A 27455-nucleotide genomic window follows, 5' to 3' on the forward strand; every position below is an offset into this window, starting at 1 on the left:
AGGTGAGGACATCATTAATGTAGTTAAACAATAACCTCCACAATTCCCCAGGTCAAAAACCTTGACTTCTCCCTCCTTCCCACCTCTACATATCCAATCAATCACAAAATCTGACTCTAAATATTTCTATCTTTCTTGTCATTCTATATGAAGACAGACCACCATAACCTCCCTGGATGACAACAGCCTGCTAACATGACTTACAAAATCCTTCATGTTCTGGCCTTTACTCAGCTCTTTAGCCTCATCTTTAATTTTGGGACTTTCCCTTTCCCATACTTTACAGGCCTGTGATGTTGAACTACTTTGTTCTTTGGTCATATCACTTTTGTGCTCCTCCCTCTCCCTAAAACATTCCTCCCTTGAAATGTCTCCCTCCCTTTCATGCTAATGCTCACTCATTTGTCAGGGCTCAATTTAGATACCATTTTCTCCATAAAGTCTTCTCTGAGCTCTATTCCATCCCTAATCTGAATTAGGTATCAGTTCCCTCCCTTCCTCGGAGCTCCCAAAACACATTACACTTCCTCTGTCTTGGTTCTTGAGTTTTAATTGCCATTTACTTGTTGGCATCCTTCACAAAACTATAATTCTCAGAGATGCAAGACATGCCTATTTTGTTCATAACTGAATATCAAGTAACTAGCACAGTGGTTGGCATGTAATTGATGTCCAAATAACATATATTGAGAATGAGAGCAGGAAATAGTGTGTGTGCGCAAATGCACAAAGGTAATAAATTTAAGACACAAGATTTTTGGAAAATGAAAAAGCCTTGTCTTCTTTACTCAGAAACTACTTTATAAAGGACTTAGACTTGCCTAACTTAAATTTGCAACATGACAAATAAAAATATGTTTACCGGAAAAGTACATAATAAAAAGTAAATTGGGTAAATATAAGATATATATTCCACAAGTCACTACTGTATCACTCATTTAAATATACATAAAAATATTAGACTACTCATTTCTTTGAAATAGTAATAAGGCAGTAAGTCTCAGATACAAATTACTAAAATGGCAAAATTTTATTCAGTTATTGATCCAAATAAGTCAATACCCCAGAAAAAAAACAAAAGTTGCTTATGCCCTCACATGCACATAGGTCACTGATGCCCAATGACAAAAACAGTTTGCCTTGGGACTAATACAACAATCCAGTTTCAATAAGTAGAAAATAATTTGATACTTACTCACACAATACCACATATTTTTCAAGAGAGTCAATCAGTAGTTTGCTATCTCCTTGATGAAAGTGCAGAGCAGGGAGAACGATGTCATCCTTTAGACAGAATACCAAATACGACCAGCCCATACCCTCTTTGTTTTGCTTGATTGATTTCAGGTCTGTCAAACTGAACAGGAATGACCATTTGCTTTTCCCATTTCTATGACTTGGAGCATCTTAAAAACAAGAAAGTGGGGCAAAATATTTTTGTTCACCTTTTTAAAAGGTACTGACAGCGCTCTTCATGACTGCCTAAGAGAAATTTGTTGAACCTATGGAATCACTGTAGCACTCGTATTACTATGGTTTTCTGCCTGTATTAGAAATGGCAACATACATTACCTTAGAAGAATGATTTTCTTAGGTAATTATCCTAGCCCATACAAATTCAAAATATGTTACCCTTGTTTAAAATACAAGTTTGTCTTAAAATTACTACAGCTTTGCAGGCAGCCAGGCTGGATTCAAACTGCAGTGTTACCATCCTACTAAATGAATTATTTGGGGAAACAACTGAATCTCTGAGACTCAGTTTCTTCTTCTGTAAAATAGGGATCATTATACTTACCTCCCAGTGTTTTTCTAAGAATTAAATGAGATTACTTGACAACTAACTAGTACTGTGCCAATATATAGCAAAATGCTCAATAAATGTTAATCTTTCCTTCCCACCTCCTAAACAAGAATGACCATGATGCTCTTTAACAGTCATTGAAAAAAAAACAACAAAAAAAACAACTTTGTTTCTCAACTTCCTTTTTTGCAATTATGTTTACTTGAGTAAACTGAGAGTGAAGGTAAGCATACTGGTATAAAAAATAACCCTGGAGTGAAAATACAGTCACACCAACATTTTATTTGCAGAAAGCAAAAAAAAAGGGGGGGGGGGGATTGAGGATAAAAAGATAACTAAATTGTGAATGGTTCAAACACAATGGATGCATCCAATCTTCCTGCTAGTTCAACCTTCTACTAAATTAAGACCTCTACTCAAACCAAAGTAAAATTTCATAAAATAAAGCACTTTCTGAGTCTGTGACCTGTTTATTGAAGCTTAAAACCCTACATCCATGAACAATATCAACTTGATCACAAGCACCTAAAAGATTATCTACTTAAATAAAAATTTAAAGAACAAAAGAAAAAAATGTTACCTTTCTTCTCACTAATGTACTAACAGTTATAATTAATTTCTAATCTAAAATTGACACTCTAACATTTTAACTCAGAATAAGTAGGATGATGTCTTTGAAATGTTAAAAGATCTTTCCTCCAATGTTATTTCATATAAAATTTTGCAGTATCCTGTTATTCAAGAACTTCACTAATTCCACTGCATGCTATTAGTTCCACAAAGACAAGCTACACAGAAGACAGCTGCTTGTAAAACCTGATTAAAGACAGCAGGTGTGGACCTGAATATACGTGATCTTCCTAACTAGATAGCTCCATCATCTGCAACAAGGTCTCCTAAAATGACACAGTGAAATCTACAGCTTACAGAAACATTCACATGCAAGGAATACAAGCACTGTCACTATATCACAAACACTTGAACTGCTATCATTTAAAGAAAGTCCAGAAAGGCTGAAGTAACTTACCTATACATTGATCTGCCTAGCTTCCACACCAGTTTGGATGGTGAACTCATATTGAAGACTGATACTAGATTTAAGTGCCATTTTCCCACTTGCCTACTTTATATCATGTTGCACTAGTATTTATATTATACACCTACAAACTGATACCAAAGTAAAGAAAAATTCTAGAATTTCAACTTCTCCATGAATTATTTAAGTATGAATGTACTTGAATTACCTAAAAGGGATAAATATAAATTGAAAACACATGCTACTAGATTATTTGCAAATATCAAAAATATTTTCACAGCAAAACAATAATGAAAAACTAGATACAGTCAATTTTTTAAATTAAATTCTTAAGTTAGCCAAAGAATATTTACTCCAAATTAATGGAAGAAAAATCACATGAAGAATATTAAGTACTACATGAAGGCTATATGAGTTACCAGGAGTTTGTGAATATTCAAGAGTAAAGATTTTACAGATTTTTCTTTCTTCACAGAAATACACATTACATACTAAATACAAAAAAAAAAAAGCCTCACACAATACAACTCTTAAAAACTATGATAAATAATGAGAAAAATATTACAAGTCAATTCTACAAGTCCCTCCACTAGAATATAAGCTTCATGAGAGCAGAAGCTATATCCCCCCACTGCCTAGAAGAGAGCTGAGCACATAACAGAGACTCAAAGATGTGTTGAATGAATGAATGACTAGCCTAGCACCAAGTTCACATAAAATGAATCTGCAATTTAGTCTACGCCAATAACTAGTCAGAAATAGAAATGGTTACAAAGGAAAAATAGAGTCTAAGCATTAACTCAAAATTTCCTTCTTTCTTCTTAAAGGTAAATAAATTTGATTAGTTCACCAACTATGTCACCAACTATATGTAAAAAAGTACCTCCAACACATTGACACAGGAAAACCAAATATAACAGAAGACAAGTAGAACAGAATAGTTCAGTAAGTGTCCACATGAGTTAAACTGAATTAACATCAAGGACAAGGACATTTTATTTGGATGGCTTTCTAGAACATGACGGCAGTCTGTTATCTCGGAGAAATATTTTCAAAACATTTGATTTGGTATATAAAAATAAAGGACTTGGCAATAGAAACTCATATTAAGTATAAAATTAAGTCTTTCGTAGTCAAAATTTTAAAACATTTTCTTTGGGAAAAAATGCTCTTTAAACATGTTTTTTAAATGTCTCATAATGGCATAAATTTGAATTCTAAAACCTCAAGCTAACTCAGAAAATGTCTCCTTAACTTTTAATAATTATAAAATAAAGGCTCTTCACTTTATAAATCATTCTGTATGGTCAAACTACTAAAGCAGTATTTACATGTGTGGGTTTTTGCTAAGCTACACGACTAAAAGAGATTCTCAATCCTGACTACACATTAAAATCACCTGGAGAACTTTTGAAACTACAGCTGCCCAAGGCTTCACCTCTGAGTCTGATTTAATTGGTCAGCATGAAACCTAAGTATTGTCATTTTTTTTTTAAACCTCCCCAGGTATTGAGTGAAATAAGTCAAACAAAAAAGAACAAATACTGTATAGTCACTATTAGGAAATAATTAGAATAAGCAAACTCACAGAATCAGAAACTAGAATACAGACTACCAGGGGCTGAGGTAGGGATATGGAATAGAGAATTAATGCTTAATTGGCACAATTTCTGTTTGGGGTGATGGAAAAGTTTTGGTAATGAATAGTGGTGACGGTAGCATAACATCATGAATGTAATTAACTCTACTGAATTACATACTAGAATATGATTAAAAGGGGAAATTTTAGGTTGTATATATGTGATTGGAAAAAAGTTTTTAAAAAACCACAGGACTGTACGACACAAACAGTAAACTCTAATGTAAACTATGGACTACAGTTAATAGTATAATTATAAGAACATTGTTTCATCAATCGTAGCAAAGGCACCACACTAATGCAGAGTATTAATAATAGGGAAAACTGTGCATATGAGGGCGGTAAATGGAAACTCTGTATTTTCTGAATGATTTTTTTTGCAAACATACAACTTGTCTAATAAATTTTTTTTAATTCCCCAGCAATTTAAAAAATTTCAACAGCAACCAAGATTGAGAACCACCAATTTAAAGAGAACTTTTTTTGTCAGATTATACTTTTCTCATCCATGTATTTTTTTATGAAATTCTGAAAACTCATTCCTTTTACACATTCCTTTAGCTTGTCAGATTTTATTTCCAAGGATTTAACAATATTAGGCAACAACAAACAAAAACTAGCAATTCACATAAAACAGTGCTGAAAATTTAGTCTAGAGTAAAGTAAAAAATCACCTCTTGTGTGACATAAACCTAAAATCCTGTGATTTCATCTTTCCTTCACACTTTGCATTCTTCTGGTACAAACTTTCCCTCATGGTAGGAAAAGGAAGGAAAAAAGTGTGTGTGTGTGTGTGTGTGTGTGTGTGTGTGTGTGTGTGTATAGTAACATGTAATATATGTATATGACTAGAATAAAAATATAAAACAAAACAAAAGACTGTACAATCCTTCTAATTGGAAAAATACTGGTTTCCAAGTTTTCCTGGAGTTATCCTAGCAGTTCTGCCTCTGGCTGGGGCCTGGTGCCGGGACTGGGCTAATTACAACTTCTACCCAATAGGAAATTAAGGGATTTCAGAAGGAAAGGGAAGAGGAAAGAGAACTTCGTGGTCTCCCAAGTGGTTGGCACCTTTCCCTGATGCCTGCCAATCCTGGGGCTTGGTACTGGGGGACAGGGCTGCCCCAAGGTTCCTGGAATTTCCCTTGATCTGCCAGATTGAGACACTCCCTGAACCAGCTGTGTGTTGTTAGCATCATGGGTGGGGTGGCTGGGGTGGGGAGGATGGCAAAGTATGGTTCTTTCTCCAGAGAAAGTGGGGACTTCTCCATAAAGCCTTTCAATCAAAATAAAAAAAAATAAATAATAAATTTAAATAAATTTAAAAAAAGACTGTACAACACAGTGAACCCTAATGTAAACTACTGACTACAGTTAATAGTACAATTATTCTGAATTGTAACAAACGTACCAATGCAAGGTGTTAATAATAGGGTGGTGTATGGGAACTCTATTTTATGCATGATTTCTCTGTAAACCTAGAAGGAAGGAAGGAGGAGGGAGGGAGGGAGGGAGGGAAAGGAAAGGAAGAGAGGGAAGAAAAGGAAGGAAGGAAATGAAAAGAAAGAGAAGGAAAAGAAAAATGAGATTAATCCCATTGAACTGTATGCTTAGGAATAGTTGAGATGAAAAAGTTCATGTTTTACATGTTTCTACAATTAAAAAAAAAAAGACTTACAGAGACAATAACACTAAATGCAATACATGATACCGGACTGGATCTGATACTGGAGGATAAAATGCCCCAAATGACATTAATAGGACATAAAATGGAATAAAAGAATGAAAGCTTTATATCAATGTTAAATTTCTTGAACTTGGTAACTTTACTTAAGGTGGTTACATTTCTAAATGTCCTCTTTCTTAGTAAATGTACATGGAAGTATTAAGAAGTGTTCAAGGAAAATTATGTATTCAACCTACACTCAAATGTTTAGAAATTAGAGTGAGGGAAGAAGGGAGGGAGTGTGGGATAAAAAGGGAGAGGGAGAGAGAGAAATGAATGGATGGACGGATGGACGGAATGATATTTGCCATATCAATGGCAATCATGTGACAAATGGCAATCATATGTGACAAAATATTAAAAGTTGGTGAATTGGGTACCTGAGAGGGAGGCAAGTTGGACTTCTCTGTATGAGTTTTGTATTATTTTTTGAAACTGTCATATTAGTCTGAAATTATTTCAAAATAAAAGTTATGCATAAAAAAGACACATGCATGAGCTGATTCAAAAGCTTATGAACTACTGCTTATTTTTTAATTGCCACTTTTTCCTAGAAATGGAAAGTACAATGTATAACTATTGTATATGAGAATGACTCCACAGGCCATACATAAATATCAGCTTTTCTTAATCATAATATTATGTAAATGAAGCAATATATGCCACAATAAGTTTTGAACAGCCTTTTTCAATCTGTTAATATGCAAATAAATCCTAACTTCAGGCCGAGATCAAGAGAGAAAATTTCCTTTTAGTTATGAAACACAAAGGAATCAATAAAACAAATTTAACTCTAGATAAGTACTCAATTTTTAAAAATAGATCACAAATAGCAGGCCACATTATAGACAGTCTAGCTAAATCATATTTGGGGTAGGATATGTGGTATATGATATACAAACAACCATCCCTTGAGCTAGCATTCACTAAAATGTCAGGCTGTTAGCTTGGCTCTTCTTTATTAACTACATCTAGATAATCACCATACAGCAAATACAAATTTAATAGAGAGAGGGGGATAGTCAGTGAACATATATAAAGGAGAGACTGCAATGAGCTGTGAAAATCCTAGTAGCACTGAAATTTTAGAATGATACGGTTTAGTGATACACTCCATCTCCCCCTAGTGCTTTCAGATGACATAACAAGATTAGTTAGTTTAACAGATTAAGAAAAATGTGCATGCAAGTCAGTCAAAACAATCTTTAATTCTATCTACTTTCTGCCATTAATAACTACAAACCAGAACAAACATTTTTAAAGTCTTTTTGAAGTCACAATCAATAATAACAAAAGAGATGAAAAAGGAATATAACAAAAAATATGGGAGTTATATGTATTAATTGAAGCACAAACCACGCTTCTTCAGACTGTAAAACATTAAAAATTATTCTTTACACTTCAGTTTAATAACACATTATATGTAGCAAATCAGTTTAAGATTTCAAAAGATTTAATCCTACCTCCATTGGTATGTGGTTTCTTTTTAAATGAAACTGTAGTAACCATGTCCCACTCAGCTTCATAACTGTTCAGGTGTTCTGATCCACGATGAGCTCTTTCTTTTGGGGTGTGGGTCCATTCTACAACTGAACTGGAGTCCTAAAATAATGATAACATATAAAACATTTAAGGTTTAAAACTAGAATTCAATTTCAATCCATACCATCTTCTCAGATCATACATAAACTAAGTTTGTAGGTTGTAGCAGATACTCTGGATAGGAAAATTGAACACTAGTTCCTGTCCTTTTCTCCCTTACACAATTTTGTCAAAAAAAAAAAAAAAAGAAAAGAAAGCTTACCCAATCTCTCTTGCAGTTAGGGTTGCCAATGAGAGAAACATAAGGAGAAGACAACTGCGGGTCTTCTAGAAATACTCCCACTTTCTTAATAAAAGCCTTGTCTCCTTTCCCCTTTCTCCAGTTTTGAAAGCAGCTGAGATGCCTAAAAATATGGCAGCCATCTTACGGCGGTAAGAGAAAAGAAAAGAGAACCACTGCAAGGGGAAGATGGCGGCTAGGTGAGACAGAGCAAAAATCATCTCCGTGGAAAACACTAGATAAAAAACCAGAAAGTGACCCAGAACACCACTTCCAGAGTAGTACCAGCCGGACAACGTCTGCTAAAGCCACAGGGAACGTGCGTTTGGTGAAACCAGGAGTCTGCATTCTGAAACGAGTGAGCGAGTCAGCTGAGTCCCTCGGCCACGCTGCGGTGTGGGGAAACGGTGGGCTGGCGTTTTAAAAAAAAAAAAGAAGCCCGGGAACAGCTGCAGATAAGATGAGAGTGGTCTGGACTAACGCCTCGGTGTCTGGGGTGGAGGATACCCCTTACCACACCCACTGCTGATTGTCTCAGGTCCAGGGGAGCAAAGGGGAGCCAAAAGGAGAGGAAAAAAAAAAAAAAAAAAAAAAAACACAACTTGCAGCCGTCTCCCCAGCGGGCGGGGCTGCTCCTGCCCGGGGCCGAACACACAGCACAGAGCCGAGCCGAGAAACCCAGCCTGACAGGGAGTCTTTCCCGCAGCACTGCTCACAAGACACAATATTGGCCGTGGGCAGTGGCCTTGAATACACCCACGGCTGATTGTCCCGGAGCTGGGAGGGCGGAGCTGTGTGGAAAGGGGGAAGTTAACCCATCCCATTCAACCATCTTTGAAGCGGGCTGGGAACGCCCCTACACAGCCCGGCGGCCCAGGGCTTCCCTGGAGGCCGGCGCTCACTTGTGACGTGGCACGGCCCTCCCCCCAACAGAGGCCCTGGAAAAGCACAGCAGGGAGGGGGGAACCACATGGAAATCCCAGGGAACCTACGCCAATACCAAGGACTTTTGGGTCAGCGGCAGAGAACAGCCTTAAATCTCCGGGAACATCTGGGAGGTTTGATTATTAAACCTGCCCTTCCTCCCTAACCGCTCAGGCACACGCCTCTCACTGCGGGCAGACAGCACTGACAACATACCCAAATTAAGTGCACCAACTGGACCCCACAAGAATCAGATCCCCACACACCACAAAGTTGGGAGAACTGACTTGAGGAGAATAAGTGACTCACAGATGCCATCTGCTGGTTAGTTCAAGAAAGTGTATGTCACCAAGCTGCAATTCTAACAAATTAAAGATCAAGTAAAGCAAATGCCAAGAGGCCAAAAACAACAGAAAATGTTAAAGCATATGATAAAACCAGACAACATGGAGAACCCGAACCCAAACACCAAAATCAAAAGATCAGAAGAGACACAGTTCTTGGCCCAATTAATCAAAGAACTACAGACAGGCAATGAGAGCATGGCACAGGATATAAAGGACTTGAAGAAGAGCATGGCACAGAATATAAAAGACATAAAGAAGACCCTAAAAGAGCATAAAGAAGATATTATGGAAATAAAAGAAACTGTAGGCCAAATTAAAAAGACTCTGGATACTCATAATACAAGATTAGAGGAGACTGAACAACAACTCAGCCTCCTCGAGGAGCACAGAACAGAAAATGAAAGAACAAAAGAAAGAAGGGGGAAAAAAATTGAAAAAATCGAAATGGATCTCAGGGATATGACAGATAAAATAAAATGTCCAAATTTAAGACTCATTGGTGTCCCAGAAGGGGAAGAGAAGGGTAAAGGTCCAGAAAGAGTATTCAAAGAAATTGTTGAGGAAAACTTCCCAAACCTTCCACAGAATATAAATACACAAAGCATAAATGCCCAGCAAACTCCAAATAGAATGAATCCAAATAAACCCACTCCAAGACACAGTCTGATTAGACTCTCAAATACTGAAGAGAAGGAGCAAGTTCTGAAAGCAGCAAGAGAAAAGCAATTCACCACATACAAAGGAAACAACATAAGACTAAGTAGTGACTACTTAGCGGCCACCATGGAGGCAAAAAGGCAGTGGGATGACATATTTAAAATTCTGAGAGAGAAAAATTTCCAACCAAGGATACTTTATCCACCAAAACTCTCCTTCAAATTTGAGGGAGAGCTTAAATTTTTCACCGACAAACAAATGCTGAGAGAGTTTGCTAATAAAAGACCTGCCGTACTTCAGATACTGAAGGGAGCCCTACCGACAGAGAAGCAAACAAATGAGAGAGAGATATAGAGAATTTCAACAGACATATATAGAATATTACATCCCAGGTCACTGGGACACACGTTCTTCACTAGTGATCACGGATCTTTCTCCAGAACGGACTGTATGCGGGGACGTAAAAACAAGCCTCAATAAAATAAAAAATAAAAAAATGAATTTGTTCAAAGCACATTCTCTGACCACAATGGAATACAAATAGAAGTCAATAACCATCAGAGACTTGGAGAATTCACAAACACCTGAAGGATAAAAATGAGGGGGAGATGAAAACATTCCCAGAAAATCAAAAGCTGAGGGACTTCATTACCAGTAGATCAGTCTTAAGCAGGCTGAAAGGAAGGGACACTAAACAACTGACTGAAACCACATGAAGAAATAAAGATTTCCAGTAAAGATCACATGGTAAATATAAATACCAATACTACTGTATTGTTGATTTATAACTCCACTATTTCCTTCCTACAGGATCTAAAATACATAAACTGTAATGATAAATTGGTGGTTTTGGACTCAATGTAAAATATGTAATTTTTGACAAGAACTACATAAAGGTGGGGGAATGGAGGAGTACAGGAACACAGTTTATGTGTCCTATTGAAGTTAAGTTGGTATCAAAGAAAAACAAGACTGTTATACATTTAAGATGCTAAATTTAAGTCCCATGGCAAACACAAAGAAAGTATCAAAGAATATGACCAAAGAGATGAAAAGTAGAGTAGGGGTTCCAAGAAATGGGGGAAGGGGCAATGGGGAGTTAAGAAATGAGAGTAGGGTTTTGTTTTGTTTTTTTTCTGATCTTTTTTTTTTAATTAAATTCAGTTTTATTGAAATACATTCACACACCATACAATCATCCATGATATACAATCCACTGTCCACAGTATGATAACATAGTTATGCGTTCATCACCACAATCTATCTCTGAACATTTTCCTTACATCAGAAAGAACCAGAACAAGAATAAAAAATAAAAGTGAAAAAAGAACACCCAAATCATCCCCCCATCCCACCCCATTTGTCCTTTAGTTTTTATCCCCATTCCTCCACTCATCCATACACTAGATAAAGGGAGTGTGATCCACAAGGTCTTCACAATCACACTGTCACCCCTTGTAATCTACATTATTATATAATTGTCTTCAGGAGTCCAGACTGCTGGGTTGGAGTTTGGTAGTTTCAGGTATTTACTTCTAGCTATTCCAATACATTAAAGCCTAAGAGGTGTTATCTATATAGTGCATAAGAATGTCCACCAGAGTGACCTCTCGACTCCATTTGGAATCTCTCAGCCACTGAAACTATTTCGTCTCATTTTGCATCCCCCTTTTGGTCAAGAAGATACTCTCAGTCGCACGATGCCGGGTCTACATTCATCCCCGGGAGTCATACTCTGCGTTGCCAGGGAGATTTACACCCCTGGGAGTCGGGTCCCACGTAGGGGGGAGGGCAGTGAATTCACCTGTCGAGATGGCTCAGTTAGAGAGAGAGAGGGCCACATCTGAGCAACAAAGAGGTGAGAGTAGGGTTTTTGTTTGGGGCGAAGGGAAACTTCTAGAAATGGATGGTCGGAAGGTGATAGCATTGCAACATTCTAAATGTGATTAATCCCACTAATGGAATGCTAGGGAGGGGTGGAATAGAAACATTAAGGCTATATATATCTTTCCACAATTGAAAAAAAAAAAAAAAAAAAGACAATCTAAATAGAGGACAATTAAATGCCAAGGATGATCCTGGATAGGATCTGAGGTCAGAGGAGAGGAGGCTCAAAGGGACACAGATGGGACACAAGGAAAAAAAAAAAAAAAAGGGAAATATAGAATGCAAGCTTTATATCAATGTTGAATTTCTTGAACTTCTTAGCTGCGCTTAATGACACTGCATAAAATAATGCTCTTGTCCATGGGAAAGGTATGTGAATTATATTGTTTGTTCAAAGATATGTGCAGCTTGCTCTCATATGTTCAGAGGACAAAGCAATAGATGATGGGTGTTAGGGAGGGAGGGAGGGAGGGAAAGAAAGAGACGGTGGTGTGACAGGAACTTTTTTTTTTTTTTTTTTTTTATGTATCCAAAATGTTTATTGGGATGGTGTCCCACTCATCTTGCTTCATGGTGCTTTTAGTGTTGCTTCCTTCTGAAGGAGCATCCTTCTGTAAGCCTTGCTTTTCCTCCAGTAGGCTGGCAGAGGACAGTGGAACAGCCAACACACAAACTACTGTCTGTGCATGGCTAAAGACCGTGGTGATTTTATAGCATCCTGGGCATTTCACATCCATGAAGTAGGAATCGGGGCTCTGCACCAGGCGCTTCTTCTTGTGTTTCCTCTTCTCCTCTTCTGGAGAGGGATGAAGGAGGTCCTTTGCGAGAGGCTTGTTCGCATAGGGAGGTCGTCACCGCCGGAAAGCGTGACAGGATCTTAAAGGTGATGGATCTGGGTATTGGGGGAGGGGGGGTTGGGGTATGATAGAGTTCTACATATGGGGTTTGTATATTGTTTTTGCAACTGTTCCTGTAAGATTGAACGTATATCAAAATAAAATTTATTATTAAAAAAAAAAAAAAAAAAAAAAGAGCACCACTGCAAATACCTCCCAACTCCAGACTTCTAGTTGTTGGAAGAAAATAGGCAATGTGGGTTATTTATTTAAGGCATCATTGGTTGTATATTCTCTTACTGGCAATCAAAATTGGTAAAAAACTACAAATAACACATCTGCATTTATAGTTCTATAGCACTTTGAATTTTAAAGCAGAGTAAGACCAAAAATCTAAAAGACAACATTTAAAATTTGACTAAATCAAAAAGTTAAAACTTCTATACAACAAAGCACCTTGAATGAGTCAAAGATAAGCATGACTGATAGAAAATGTATCCAAAATATAAGAAAGGCAAGAGAAAAACATCCAGAATACAAAAACAACTCCTATGAATCATTTAGAAATATACAAACATCAAAACAGAAAAATAAGCAAATGGTATAAAAAATGCAAGTCAAAAAAGAAATAGAATGTGCCAAACATATAGAAATGTATCCAACCTGAGTAGCAATGACAGAATAGCATATCAAAATGAGATTTCTTTAATTCTCCACATTCAAGTAAACAAAGACAATGTTAAATATATAAGAGAGTATAAGGAAATAGGCTCTCTCACACTGTTGATGGCAGTGCAGGCACGAGGACTAACTAGGACTGACCCTAGAAGGGCAATTTAGCCCTATTAATTAAAATTCAAAATAAACTAAATTTCACTACAGTAACTCTCTTTTCATCATCCACCCTAGAGATGTATTCACATATGTACAAAAAGAGAAATATAAAATAATTTTCATTGCAGCACTGTTTGTAATAGTGAAAAACTGGAACATCCATCAATTGAGGAATGAGTAAATAAATTAAGGGGCAACCAATTAAATTGCTGAACTGAAATATTATCAGTTTAAAGACTTGATGTATCTTAATATTTAAAGATATACAATACCTAAAAGTAAATAAAACAAAAAAAGTTGCAAAGTAATGTGTACAATATAATAATTATGCAATTAAAAAACAGAGATAAAAACTAGGTCTTCCTAAACATATATATATATATATGAAAAATGTACAAATAAAGGTCTGGAAGGATATATACTAAAAAGGGGCAGGGACAGGGTAGCATTAAGAAAAACTTCAACTTTCTCTTTAAAATACATTTTAAACAAAAATGTATTCATGTGTTGCTGGTGTAATTCTTTTTAAAAAGGAAAATTTTTAAGAACAGGAAAATACTATAAAGGCACAACAAAAACTGAGAAATAAGAAATGGGAACAAACTAAAAGATAGGTGGAAGAACTAAAAGGAAAGAAATTAAGGAGTGGAGTGCTTTTTCTTTCAAGTCTTCATGCAAGTGTCTTTTTCTCAGGGAGCCCTCCTTGACCACCCAATTTAAAAAATGCAATCCCAACAGCTATCCCTACAAAGTACTTACAATCAATCCCCTTCCTAGTTTATTTTTCTCCATAGCCTCTACCATCATTTGACAAACTATGTTCTGCTTACTTGTATACTGTCTCTCCCATACCCATTTAAACATTAAGCTCAAGACAAGTGGGGATTTGTTCAGTTCACAGCTATATTCCTAAAACCTAGAACAATACCCGGCACATATTAAACATTCCAATTATTGTTGAATGAAGTGCACAATTAAGATAAAAATAAAGCCCGTTTTAATCCAGTATAAAGATGGCAAATTGAAGACATCTCTGCTTCTTCCCAAAACCTCCACCAAAATAATCACAAAGGGAATTTTTGTAATATAATAAAACCACAAAAAAACAGAAGACAGGAGGGGAAAAAAACACCTGGAAATAAGAAAGCTGATGAATGAATTAACTTAGACATGAGAAAGCTGAGCCCTAGGACAGTAGGGGGGAAAGCAAAGAAACATCCACAGAACTCTCCCCATTCCCTACCTGCTCCCCCAGTCCCCCCACTCCAACTACCAAAGTTTACTAATTGATAGATTAGGCACTCTCGAAAGAAGGATAAAGAAGACTGGTTGAAAGTAGGACGACTAACAAAAGTCCAGAAGGCTGGGGGTTTATTCAATTGAGAAGGTAAAACTGAACATCTCTAGATTAGGGGAAACTAAGCACAGTGAGCAGAAAGATTACAACGAAAAACAGCAGAATTAACTGAAAGTCCACCTATACAAAGAAGTTGGCAAGACTCTCAGCTCTTTTTCTACTCAGTTCCCAGAAGACAGGCAACCCTCTTCAGGCAGAAATCTGCAGATTCTTCTCTGGCAAATCTGACTAACCCAAGAGAAAAGAGCTAGAGTCCAACATCAGGGATTCCCCAAGGAAACAGTTTAATTAGGTCACCCTAAGAAGAGCCCTGATATAATCAGGCCTGCCCATACCTACAGAGAATATAACCATTTTTTTTTGTATCTACTGTTTAATATGAGCACCACACCACAAAGATCACCAAACATCAAAGGCAAGTGTCTACACAAAAGACAGAGTCCAAATGAAATAAGAAAAAAAGAAAGGCAATTCAGAGGAACTGAACAATACAGGGAGATAAAAACTTTCAAAAAGTTATCACTTAACTCCTCAGAAACAGAGGAGATATTATATCCATGAAGGAAAGGATGCTATACAGAAGGGGGGAAGGGGACACTCGAAACAAGAAAACGTCTTAGAAATTAAAAATACAGCAGAAATGACAAAGCTAATAGAAGAAATGGAAGATAAAGTTAAGGAAATTTTCTAGAAAATAATACAGACACACATGCAAAAAAAGACAAAAGAAGTAGAAAAAAGGAAAGAAAGGATTAAAAATGTATAGGACCAGGGAGAATCTAAGATGGTGGCTAGGTGAGACAGGGCAAAAAAAACACCTCCGTGAAAAATACTAGATAAAAACCAGAAGGTGACCCAGAATATAGGTTTCAGCGATGCACTGGCTGGACAAGGTCTGCTAGAATCACAGGGGCCGTACACTTGGTGAAACTGGGAGCCTGCATTCAGAAACGAGTGAGTAAGCCAGCTGAAAGACCCAAGACCCGCGGCCATGCTGTGGTGTGGGGAAGCCAGGGGTTGGCGTTCGGAGACAGACAAAAAAAAAAAAAGGGGAAAAACCCAGGAGCGGCTGCAGTTGCGACTGTAGGAACACGGCAGGAGCAGGCTGAGCTGGCCTCTCGGTGTCTGGCGTGGAGGACAGCCCGCAGCAGATTCCCTCAGGGCCAGGGGAGCAGAGGGGAGAGCCAAAGGAGAAAGAAACCCCGCTGCTTGCAGCTGGCTCCTCGGTGGGCTAGAAACACTCCTGCCCAGGGCCACGCCCATAGTCCAGAGCCGTACCAGTTGTCCCAGAGCTGGGAAGGCGGAACTGTGCGGGAGGGGGGGGGTTGAGACGCCCCGTTTGGCCATCTTTGCATCAGGCTGAGAGCGCCCCTGCATGGCCCAACGGCCTGGGGCTTCCCTTGAGGGATGGCATGCACTAGTGATGTAACACAGCATTCCCTCAGCAGAGGTCCTGGAAGATCACAGCTGAGAAGGGGGGCCCGCTCAGAAAACCCAGGGATGCTACATCAATGCCAGTGGTTTCAGAGTCAGTGACAGAGAGGGTCTGGGGCAGAACTGAAATGAAGGCTTAGACTCTTGCAGCAGCCTTGAATCTCCGGGAACACCTGGGGGGTTTGAATATTAAAGCAGCCCTGTCTCCCTAGCCACCCGGACACACGCCCCACATTCAGGGCGGACGGCTCCAGCAACACACCCAAACTGAGTTCACCAACTGAACCCCACAAGAATCATTTCCCCACACACCACAGGACAAAGTTGAGGAGAACTGACTCGAGGGGTATAAGTGACTCGCAGATGCCATCTGCTGGTTAGTTAGAGAAAGTGTATGCCACCAATTTGTATTTCTGAAAAACTAGATTGGTATTTTTTTTTTTTACAACTTGAAAGAACCCTATCAACCATAGCAAATGACAAGAGGCCAAAAACAACAAAAAATCTTAATGCATATGATAAAACCAGACGATATGGAGAACTCAATTCCAAACACCCAAATCAAAATATCAGAAGAGATATAGTACTTTGCACAATTAATCAAAGAACTACAATCGAGGAATAAAAACATGGCAAAGGATATAAGGACATGAAGAAGACCACGGCACAGGATATAAGGGACATAAAGAAGACCCTAGAAGAGCATAAAGAAGAAATTGCAAGAGTAAATTAAAAAAATAGAAGATCTTATGGAAATAAAAGAAACTGTTGGCCAAATTAAAAAGACTCTGGACACCCATAACACAAGATTAGAGGAAGTTCAACAACAACTCAGCATCCTAGAAGTCCACAGAACAGAAAATGAAAGAACAAAAGAAAGAAGCAGGAAAAAAATTGAAAACATCGAAATGGATCTCAGGGATATGATAGATAAAATAAAATGTCCAAACTTAAGACTCATTGGTGTCCCAGAAGGGGAAGAGAAGGGTAAAGGTCCAGAAAGAGTATTCAAAGAAATTGTTGGGGAAAACTTCCCAAACCTTCCACACAATATAAATATACAAAGCATAAATACCCAGAGAACTCCAAATAGAATGAATCCAAATAAACCCACTCCAAGACACAGTCTGATTAGACTCTCAAATACTGAAGAGAAGGAGCAAGTTCTGAAAGCAGCAAGAGAAAAGCAATTCACCACATACAAAGGAAACAACATAAGACTAAGTTGTGACTACTCAGCGGCCACCATGGAGGTGAGAAGGCAGTGGCGTGACATATTTAAAATTCTGAGAGAGAAAAATTTCCAACCAAGAATATCTTATCCAGCAAAACTCTCCTTCAAATTTGAGGGAGAGCTTAAATTTTTCACAGACAAACAAATGCTGAGAGAATGTGCCAATAAAAGACCTGCCCTACTTCAGATACTAAAGGAAGCCCTACCGACAAAGAAACAAAGAAAGGAGAAAGAGATATAGAGAACTTTAGCAGACATATATAGAACCTTACATCCCAAATCACCAGGACACTCATCTTTCTCTAGTGATCATGGATCTTTCTCCAGAATGGACCATACTCTGGGACATAAAACAAGCCTCAATAAATTAAAAAAAAAAAAAACACAACATTGAATATATTCAAAGCACATTCTCCAACCACAATGGAATACAAATAGAAGTCAATAATTTTTGAATTGTAACTCCACTATTTACTTCCTACATGAGATAAAATACACAAACTCTAACAACAAATCAGTGGTTTTGAACTCAATGTAAAATATGTAATTTTTGACAAGAACTATATAAAGGTGGGGGAATGGAGGAGTATAGGTACATAGTTTATGTGTCCTATTGAAGTTAAGTTGGTATCAAAGAAAAACAAGATTGTTATGGATTTAAGAAGTTAATTTTAAGTCCCACAGTAAACACAAAGAAATTATCAGAGAATATGGCCATAGAGATGAAAAGTAGAGTATGGGTTAAGAGAAGTGGGGGAAGGGGCAATGGGGAGTTAAGAAATGAGTGTAGCAATTGGATGGAACTTTGAATAGGAAGTGAGATACGGTAGGTTAGTATAGGCTGGAGTGAAATAGTGACACATCCCAGAGTAATTTGGGCAAATAAAAAATATATTTACAGCCTCCTCCTCCCCAGCCCCGAGGATCTGGGGGAAGGTGCAGATGTGTTGGACATCCTCACCTGGGCTGGTGTTGATGTTGTTACAAACATTGGAACTGGCAGTTTGATGTGCTGAGCCCTCGAGCATGGGACTTGCCCTTATGAAGCTCATTACCACAAAGGAGAGTCTAAACTTGCATGTAATGGTGCCTAAGAGTCTCCCCCTGAGTACCTCCTTGTTGCTCAGATGTGGCCCTCTCTCTCTCTAATTGAGCCATCTCGAAAGGTGAACTCGCTGCCCTCCCTCTTACGTGGGACCCGACTCCCAGGGGTATAAATCTCCCTGGCAATGCAGAATATGACTCCTGGGGATGAATGTGGACCCGGCACCGTGGGACTGAGAGTATCTTCTTGACCAAAAGGGGGATGCAAAATGAGACGAAATAGTTTCAGTGGCTGAGAGATTTCAAATGGAGTCGAGAGGTCACTCTGGTGGACGTTCTTACGCACTATATAGATAACACCTCTTAGGTTTTAATGTATTGGAATAGCTAGAAGTAAATACCTGAAACTACCAAACTCCAACCCAGCAGTCTGGACTCCTGAAGACAATTATATAATAATGTAGATTACAAGGGGTGACAGTGTGATTGTGAAGACCTTGTGGATCACACCCCCCTTATCTAGTGTATGGATGAGTAGAAAAATGGGGATAAAAACTAAAGGACAAATGGGGTGGGATGGGGGGATGATTTGGGTGTTCTTTTTTCATTTTCATTTTGTATTCTTGTTCTGGTTCTTTCTGATGTAAGGAAAATGTTCAGAGATAGATTGTGGTGATGAACGCATAACTATGTTATCATACTGTGGACAGTGGATTGCATACCATGGATGACTGAATGGTGTGTGAATGTATTTCAATAAAACAAACAACAAAAAGAAAAAAAGAAATGAGTGTAGGGTTGCTGTTTGAGGTGAAGGGAAATTTCTAGTAATGGATGGTGGGAAGGTCACCACATGACAACATTCCAAATGTGATTAATCCCACTAATGGAATGCTAGGGAGGGGGTGGAATGGGAAGATTTAGGCTGTATATATGTTTCCACAATTGGAAAAAAAAAAAAAAACAGATGACAATTGAATGCCAAGGATGATCCTGGATGGGATCTGAGGACGGAGGAGAGAAGGCTCAAAGGACACAGTTGAGACATAAGCAAGGAAAAAAAAAAAAGGAAATATAGACTAAGCTTTGTATCAATGTTGAATCTCTTGTACTTCTTAGCGGTGTTTAGTGGGATTGCATAAAAGAATGTTCTTGTTCATGGGAATTGTATACATGAATTATAGTGTTTGTTCAAGGATGTGTACAGCTAGCTCTCATATGTTAAGACAGAGTAATAGATGACGGATGATAGATAGGAGGGAGGGAGGGAAAGAAACAGTGGTGTGACAGCATGTTAAAGTTGGTGGAGTGGGTATCAGGGGAGGGGGGGTCAGGGTATGCTGGAGTTCTGTGTATGGGGTTTGTATTGTTTTTGCAACTGTTCCTTTAACTTTGAATTTACTTCAGAATAAAATTAAAAAAAAAAAAAAAAAAGTATAGGACCAGCTCAGTATAGGTCTAAAGAGCTCCAGAAAGAGAAAACTGAATTAAAGAGGAAGAAGAAATTATAACTGAAATAATTCAAGAAAATTTCCCAGAATTAAAGGACAGGTGTCCTATGTTCAAAGAGCGCATCAAGTACCCAGCATTAAAAAAAAAGATGACAAAGGCACATCACCAGGACATCTAGAATACTGGGAAGAAAGAAACAATCCTAAAAGCTTCAAGAGAAGGAAAAACACATACAAGGGACCAGGAGACAGAATGGCATTAGACAACACTAATAAAAGAAACCAGACAATCTGGGGCAATACCTTTAAAAATATGTGGGAAAATATACTTCCAAACTAGAATTCTATGCTAGCCAAATTATCAATTTAGAATAAACATAGAAAAATCTAAAGAACATGGAATTTTGTTTGTTTGTTTGTTTTTTTTTTTTTTTTTGCTCCCATGTACCCTTTTTCTCAGGAAGCTACCGGAACTCCACCAAAACAACAGAGTAAGCGAAAACAGAAGATGGCATGAGATTCAGGAAAAAGGAGGATTAAACATAGAAAAGAGGCAAAAAGAATCCCCAAAATGATTGCTGCACCACAATCCAAGAGAATAACAATCCATTCAGAGCTTGTCAGAAGGCTCTAGAAGTGTCTTTAAGAAGATGAAATTAATAGATTTCTATGTCTTTAAATGTTTTGAGAAATGTGGACAATTGAACAAGAGCATTGAGGTGAATTAGAGATAAGAAACAGCTAAATCCCATCTTCTATAGTGAGAAGTTGACACATAATACTTAAATTGGAAACAAATTATATAGTAGCATTACAAAAATGTTATTTAGACATGTGGCTTCAATTAAACAAAGAAAGAGCTACTAGGTTTGTGACTGCCTTGGAAAATGGAAAATTTGGTGGGAAAGTGAGTGTCTCTATTTTTCATAATAAGCCTTGTAAAATTTAAAATATCTTATGTAGGAAATGTATAATTAGGGTAAACATAAATGTTAGAAATTATAAACCTATAAAAATTATATATATATACATATATCTATATATATAAAAATGGAGTTACAAAAAGAACAAAAAGAGAAAATCGAAAGCACGATTTAATAAAAAATATGTTCCCATTACAAAATGGTATTCCCTCTCCTACCTTATATCACATACAAAAATTAACTCAAAATCTACCACAGATTTAAATGTAAGAACTAAAACTACAAAATTCTTAGAAAAAACGTAAGAGTAAATCTTCATAACCTTGAGGTAGGTAATGGCTTCATCATAGAAACCAAAGGAAAAACAACAAAATAAAAAGTAGATTAGACGCAATCAAAACTTAAACTTTTGTTTCAAATGGGAAAAGATATTTATAAATCACAAACCTGTTAAAGGACTTGTTTCGAAAATATATAAAGAACTCTTATAACTCAACAATAAAAAGACAAATAAACAAGCAAAAAAATTGGGATAGACATTTCTGCAGAGGAGATATGCAAATAGGCAATAAGTACATGAGAAGATACTCAGCAACATCAGTCATTAGGGAACTACAAATCAAAATGACAATGAGATGCTACTTCATACCTACTAAAGAAAAAAAAGACAGTAACTTTTTCCTGTCTGATGAGGATGTGGAGAAATTGGAACAAACACATGTTGCTGGTGGGATTCTAAAATGTTGCAACTGCTTTGGAAAATAGTTTGACAGTTCCCCAAATGTTAAACATAATTACCATTTGACCCAACAATTCCACTCCTAGGTGATTCCACACCCAAGAGAAACTTACACAAAAACTTACACGTGAATGTTTATAGCAGCATCATTCATAATAGCCCAAAAGTAAACCAATCCAAATGTCTATCAACTAAGGAATGGACAAACATTGATGAAAGGAATATTCTTCAACAATATAAAAAAATAAAGTACAAATACATAATACTACATGGATAAATCTTGAAAACATTATGCTAGGTGAAAGATGGCAGTCACAAAGATCACATTTTATATGATCCCATTTATATGAAATGTACAGAATAGACAAAATCTTTAAAGACAGAAAGTAGAATAGTGACTGTCAGAGACTGGAGATATGGAAGAATGAGGAGTGGGTACAGTTTCTTTTTTGCTGTGATGAAAATGTTCTAAAATGAGTTACTGGTGATGGTTACACAACTCTATGAATATACTAAAACCCACTGAATTGTACATTTTAAAAGCAAGAATTTTATGCTATGTCAATTATCTCATAAAAGCTATTACTAAAAAATGGCCTTCTCTTAGTCACACATTTTTTTTCCCTAAATACCTTTCCAGCGTAGAGAATACTAGAAGAATCCAATGCATCATCCAATGGTCTCCAGTCCACTATTACTTCAGCATCCTAGAGAAAGAAATAATGAATTCAATTTATTATTCAATTATATCTTACATTCTTGGGTACATATATATTTTTCATTCCCTAAATCTGAAATAAATGCTTAATCCCTTAAATATTAGCACTTTAAAAATATATCATATGTAAACCAGTGTCTGACAACAAATAATACATAAGCTTCTAAATTTTGCTTATTTTCCATTATAAAAAAGTTATATTGTTGCAGCTTCTAGCATAAGCTTTAAATTATTTCATGCCATTTTACAGGCTTATCCAAAGTGTGTTATTTCTACAATCATTTCCACATTAAATTTACAACCACTGTTCAATTACAAAAATGTACCACACGTATGAAATTCAAACTTTCTGGTAATGAAACAAAAATGAGCCACTAACATAAACATTTACCCAATAAAACCATTTATTAGAAGCATACCTTTTCTAAAACACGTAATATTCCTGAAATCAAGCTGTCCTGGTCACTGGTCTTTCCAAAAGATGGGTGAATATATACACCTTCCTGTTCATATATAATCTGGAACCACAAAAATAAGATTAATCACCATTTTTATTCAGTGCTATTTCAACTTGCTTTTAAAAAAATTAGGAGATGTTTACCCCTAATGCCTGGCCAAGTAACTGGTTATTTCATATATAAATGTACTATTTTAAAAACATCACTCAGATTTAAGAGAACTTCAAATAATAATAAACTGGAATGAAGTTTGCTTTGTTCTGCATAAAAGTTTGTTTTGATTAAGGATAATCACAATCTTAACCTTCTCCATAACCTTCTCCACAAATTTGTCAAATTGCTAAGTGTCTCAAAATTCAAATTCCTTTTAAATTTTACAATTCTAACAAACATTAAGCAAAATATTAAGCTCAATTCTGAAAATGGACCTGAAAATATCCAAAAATAAAAACACATGAAATACACAGAGGAATCAATGCTTTCAAACTATTCCCAAAACAGCAAGTATTTATTGTAAGGTCATTTTGGTGTGTTCCTGTATTTCACAGGGAATAATATGAGAATTTAAACGAGTACAGATGAGAATTCTTAGGAAGGATTAGTTTAAAATGAATTCAATTCAATTTTACAAATATTACTAAGTGTTTCTATTAGCAAAAGCATGTAAAAAACTACAGGTATATGGAGATAATTAAGACATGGTCTCTAAACAAAGTCTTATGGGAATGTAGAGAAAATAATTTCCTGAGTAAGTTGAAATGTTTAAAGTTAAGTCTTATTTTCTATAGGCATAGTGTGTAAGACTCCATTCCTGGGACACATGTCAAATGATAAAAAATTTTAATTATGAAAGTAAGTAAAACGAAAATAAAAGTCACTTCTAGATCTAAGTACTTTTGACATCTGTAAGTTGGAAAAATAGTATACTTCTTATTTATGTAGACTTTTAATCAACATAATCACAAAACAATTGGACCAACAATGTTTGTCTTGCACCATACCAGCCCATCACTCCATAGTTCATGAACGTAACCAGGCACATATCCTCCTGTTTTTGGCTAGCATTTATGGAAGACAGGCACCAGGAACCCTACATGCTATAAATTAATCCTGACAATCTTAAACCATAAGTTCTATAATTATATTTTATTATAGTTCAGAATTGGGATGAGGAGCCCATTTGTGTGAATGGGAAAATGGAAAGAGAGGCTAAATAACTTGTCCAAGTTATTTCATCACTTACAATGATGCAATTAGTAACGGGTGGTGTTGAAATCAAAACCCAGGCAGTCTGACACCACACAACTGTGCTCTTAGCCATGGGACTATATAGCTTCCACACTGCGTTTACTGCCTCACCTGCGTGATTATGTGAACCATTTAATGATATAAGGTTACATCAATCAAGATAGAGCCCTTCTAGGAGTCAAGATCACCAGGAAGTTGTGATTTCAAAAGCCCAAGATGGCCTCCATTAGGACAGTTTTTAAGCACCAAATAAGTAAGTAAGCAGAAGGCAAAGGGTGGGGTAGGATGAATTTGGTGTATGGGAGACAATTCTACAGTTTGTATAAAGATAAAAAATTTAAAAGGATACAGATATATTCACACATGCTCACAGATATGTATAAGAATATTCACTGCAGCAGTCTTTACAATATCAGAGAGAGAGGGAGGGGGAGGAAGCAAAGGAGGGAAGGGAATCTAAATGTCCAAAAATAGGGAAATGATCAAACAGATCCTGGTACATCCATTTTATACTGTTTAGGAGTTAAGATGGGATGAGGTAGATTAGATGGATGGAGGAGCAGACAGACGTGAAAAAATCCCCAATTATATATAATATGATGACATTTAATATTTTTTTAAAAGTTTCTCTCTATCTTTATGTACGTGTAAAACACATCAAACAAGTTCTGGGATGACACACCTTAAGTTGTTAACAGAGGTTACTTCTGGAAGAATGGATGGATAGAGTGGTTAAAGGAGAATTTGTAACTTTTTTTGTTAGTGCCTGTAAATTATTTAAAATGTTTCGAAGTGAAAATATAGTGATATATTGGTTCAGTAATTAAAAAGTAATTTTAAAAATTGGTTTTTTTTTAAGAGAAAACATAAAACAAGAAAAGGAAATTTCAGCAGCATAAACTATAACCTTTCTGGACTTCAGTTTATCAATTTGTAAAACAGGAGGCTGAACTAGATGATCACAAATAGGGTCACAAAATGGAACTATGAAAAGGTTAGGGAAAAGAAATCCTCTAAAATCTCAAGCATTTGTGGGAATCAGATCAGAGACATACCCAGAAACAACACATTATCATATTTTCACCTAAGGCGCAGTCATTAGTGTAACCAAGAACTACATAGTTCTGAGAGCAGAAAAAGGGGCATCCATTTGCCAAGAAGTTTAGTATCCTTAACTATGCAATATAAGGTTCTGTCATTTATTAACATTAAAGAGACTCTGGAACCTTAATGAAGTTAAGCAAATCCCAAAGGAATCAAATGAACAATTTACCTAACTGAGGCATATTAAGCAACTCTCTTTCCCATATATATGTTGGTCAAGTTCTCTTTTTCATTTACTAAAAAGTCGAGCTTCTGAAGTATCTTCGCTGGGAAGATATGTAAAATGCATTAAGGCAGCAAGCTTCTTATGAAAAGTCAAAGCTGCATTCATTTCATGTTCTTTCTGCCCCTTGACTCTTCATCACCTATTCAAGGGACGAATTACATGTCCAAAAACTCACAATTCCACATCTGTACTGTCTTTAGGAAGCGGTCATTTTTTTACTTTCTAATTTGAAGGATGTGATGTTAGCAAATACAGATTAGTAATTCTGCCAGAAAAGATAAGAGTCCTTTGATACACAAAAGTTTTTGATTTTGATGAGGTCCCATTTATCTATTTTTTTCTTTAGTTGCTTCCGCTTTTGGTGTAAAGTCTAAGAAACCATTGCCTAAACACAAGGTCCTGAAGATGCCTCCCTACATTTTCTTCTAGGAATTTCATAGTCCTGGCTCTTATATTAAGGTCTTTGAACCATTTTGAGTTGCTGTTTGTTTAAGGTGTGAGGTAGGGGTCTTCCTTCTCTTTTTTTGCAAACGGAGGTCTAGTTTTCCTAGCACCATTTGTTAAAGAGATTAGTCTTTCCCAGTTGAGTGGTCTTTGCCCTCTAGTCAGAAGCCACTTGGCTTTAAGTGTGAGTGTTGCTCTGAGCTCTCATTTCAATTCCAATGGTCTGTATGCCTGACCTTATACCAGTACCATGCTGTTTTGACGACTGTGGCTTTGCAACAAGTTTTAAGATGAACTTTGTTCTTTTGCAAGATGGTTTTGGCTATTCAGGGCCCCATATCCTTCCATATAAATTTGATGACTGGCTTTCCCATTTATGCAAAGCAGGTTACTAGAATTTTGATTGGGACAAATCTCTTCCTTTTAGTTGGCATCTTTAGATTATTTACATTTAATGTGATTTTTGGTAAGGTTACGTCTGTCATCTTGCTATTTGCTCTCTATTTCTCCCATTTCTTCTTTGTTTCCCTTTCTTTTTCATGACTGACTATTCTCAATTATTCCATTTTTATTTCCTTTCAAATTTCCTATTTAACATTAGCATAGCTCTGTTACTTTAGTGGGATGATGGAAAAGTTTTGGTAATGGATGGTGGTGATGGTAGCACAAAATTGTGAATGTAATTAATAGCACTGAATTATATATTTGAATGTGGCTCAAAGGAGAAAGTTTAGGCTATAGATATGGTACTAGAATAAAAATTAAAAAAAAAAAATCCATGGAACTGCACAATACAGTGAACCCTAAGATAAAGCATGGGCCATAGTTAATAGTACAATTATAAAAAAATGTGCTTTCATCAGTTGCAACAAACATTCCACACCAATGCAAGGTGTCATTAATAGCATGGAATATGGATGATTTTTTATGCATTTTATGCATTTTATTCATGATTGTTCTGTAACCCACAATTTCTCTAATTAAAAAAAAAAGTAGGACAATAAGAAAAACACAAAGCAGTATACTAGATATTAGAGTACATCTATCTAATCTTTGTAAAATTGATTTTCATAACAGCATTCATACATTTAAATAAAACAGCCTTCAAGAACTATTTTTTTAAAAAAGGAAGAGATTGTCAGATTGTATAAAAAAATAAGACCAAACTCTACACAATCTATAAGGAAAGCATTTTAAAAATAAAGACACAAATAGGTTAAAAATTTTAAAAATGGGAAATATATACCATGTTAACACTAATCAAAAGAAAGGTGGAATGGCTATATAAATATCAGACAAAAGTAGGCTTCTGGTTCAAAAAATACAGTAAGTATAAAGATCATTTCATAATGACAAAGTCAATGCAGCAAGAGGACACAACAATCCTAAATGTTTATGCAACTAACAACAGCTTCAAAATATATAAAGCATAAACTGATAGAAATACAAAAAGAAATAGAGAAATCCACAGAGATTTCAATACTCTCTCAATAATTCATTTTAAAAAGTAGACAGAAGATCAGTAATGATATACAAGACTTGAACAACATTATCAACCTACTT

The 27455-nt window shown here is 36.4% G+C and overlaps 1 protein-coding gene and 1 pseudogene across 7 annotated transcripts in view; both read right to left on the reverse strand.

Annotated features, from left to right (window-relative positions):
- TBC1D15 (TBC1 domain family member 15) overlaps window positions 1-27455 on the reverse strand; it is an 87290-nt gene that overhangs the window by 47156 nt on the left and 12679 nt on the right. For all 7 annotated transcript variants that reach the window (XM_037845670.1, XM_037845671.1, XM_037845667.1 and 4 more), the window contains exons 2-5: window positions 22832-22930; window positions 22327-22401; window positions 7669-7807; window positions 1196-1406 (exon numbers count right to left, since the gene is read on the reverse strand). In XM_037845670.1, the coding sequence (XP_037701598.1) occupies window positions 1196-1406; window positions 7669-7807; window positions 22327-22401; window positions 22832-22930 (524 nt within the window). The remainder of the gene's footprint in view (window positions 1-1195; window positions 1407-7668; window positions 7808-22326; window positions 22402-22831; window positions 22931-27455) is intronic.
- Window positions 12367-12716, reverse strand: LOC119541587 (annotated as a pseudogene).

Source organism: Choloepus didactylus, chromosome 8 (assembly GCF_015220235.1).
Source record: "Choloepus didactylus isolate mChoDid1 chromosome 8, mChoDid1.pri, whole genome shotgun sequence".
Classification (NCBI taxonomy): domain Eukaryota; kingdom Metazoa; phylum Chordata; class Mammalia; order Pilosa; family Megalonychidae; genus Choloepus; species Choloepus didactylus.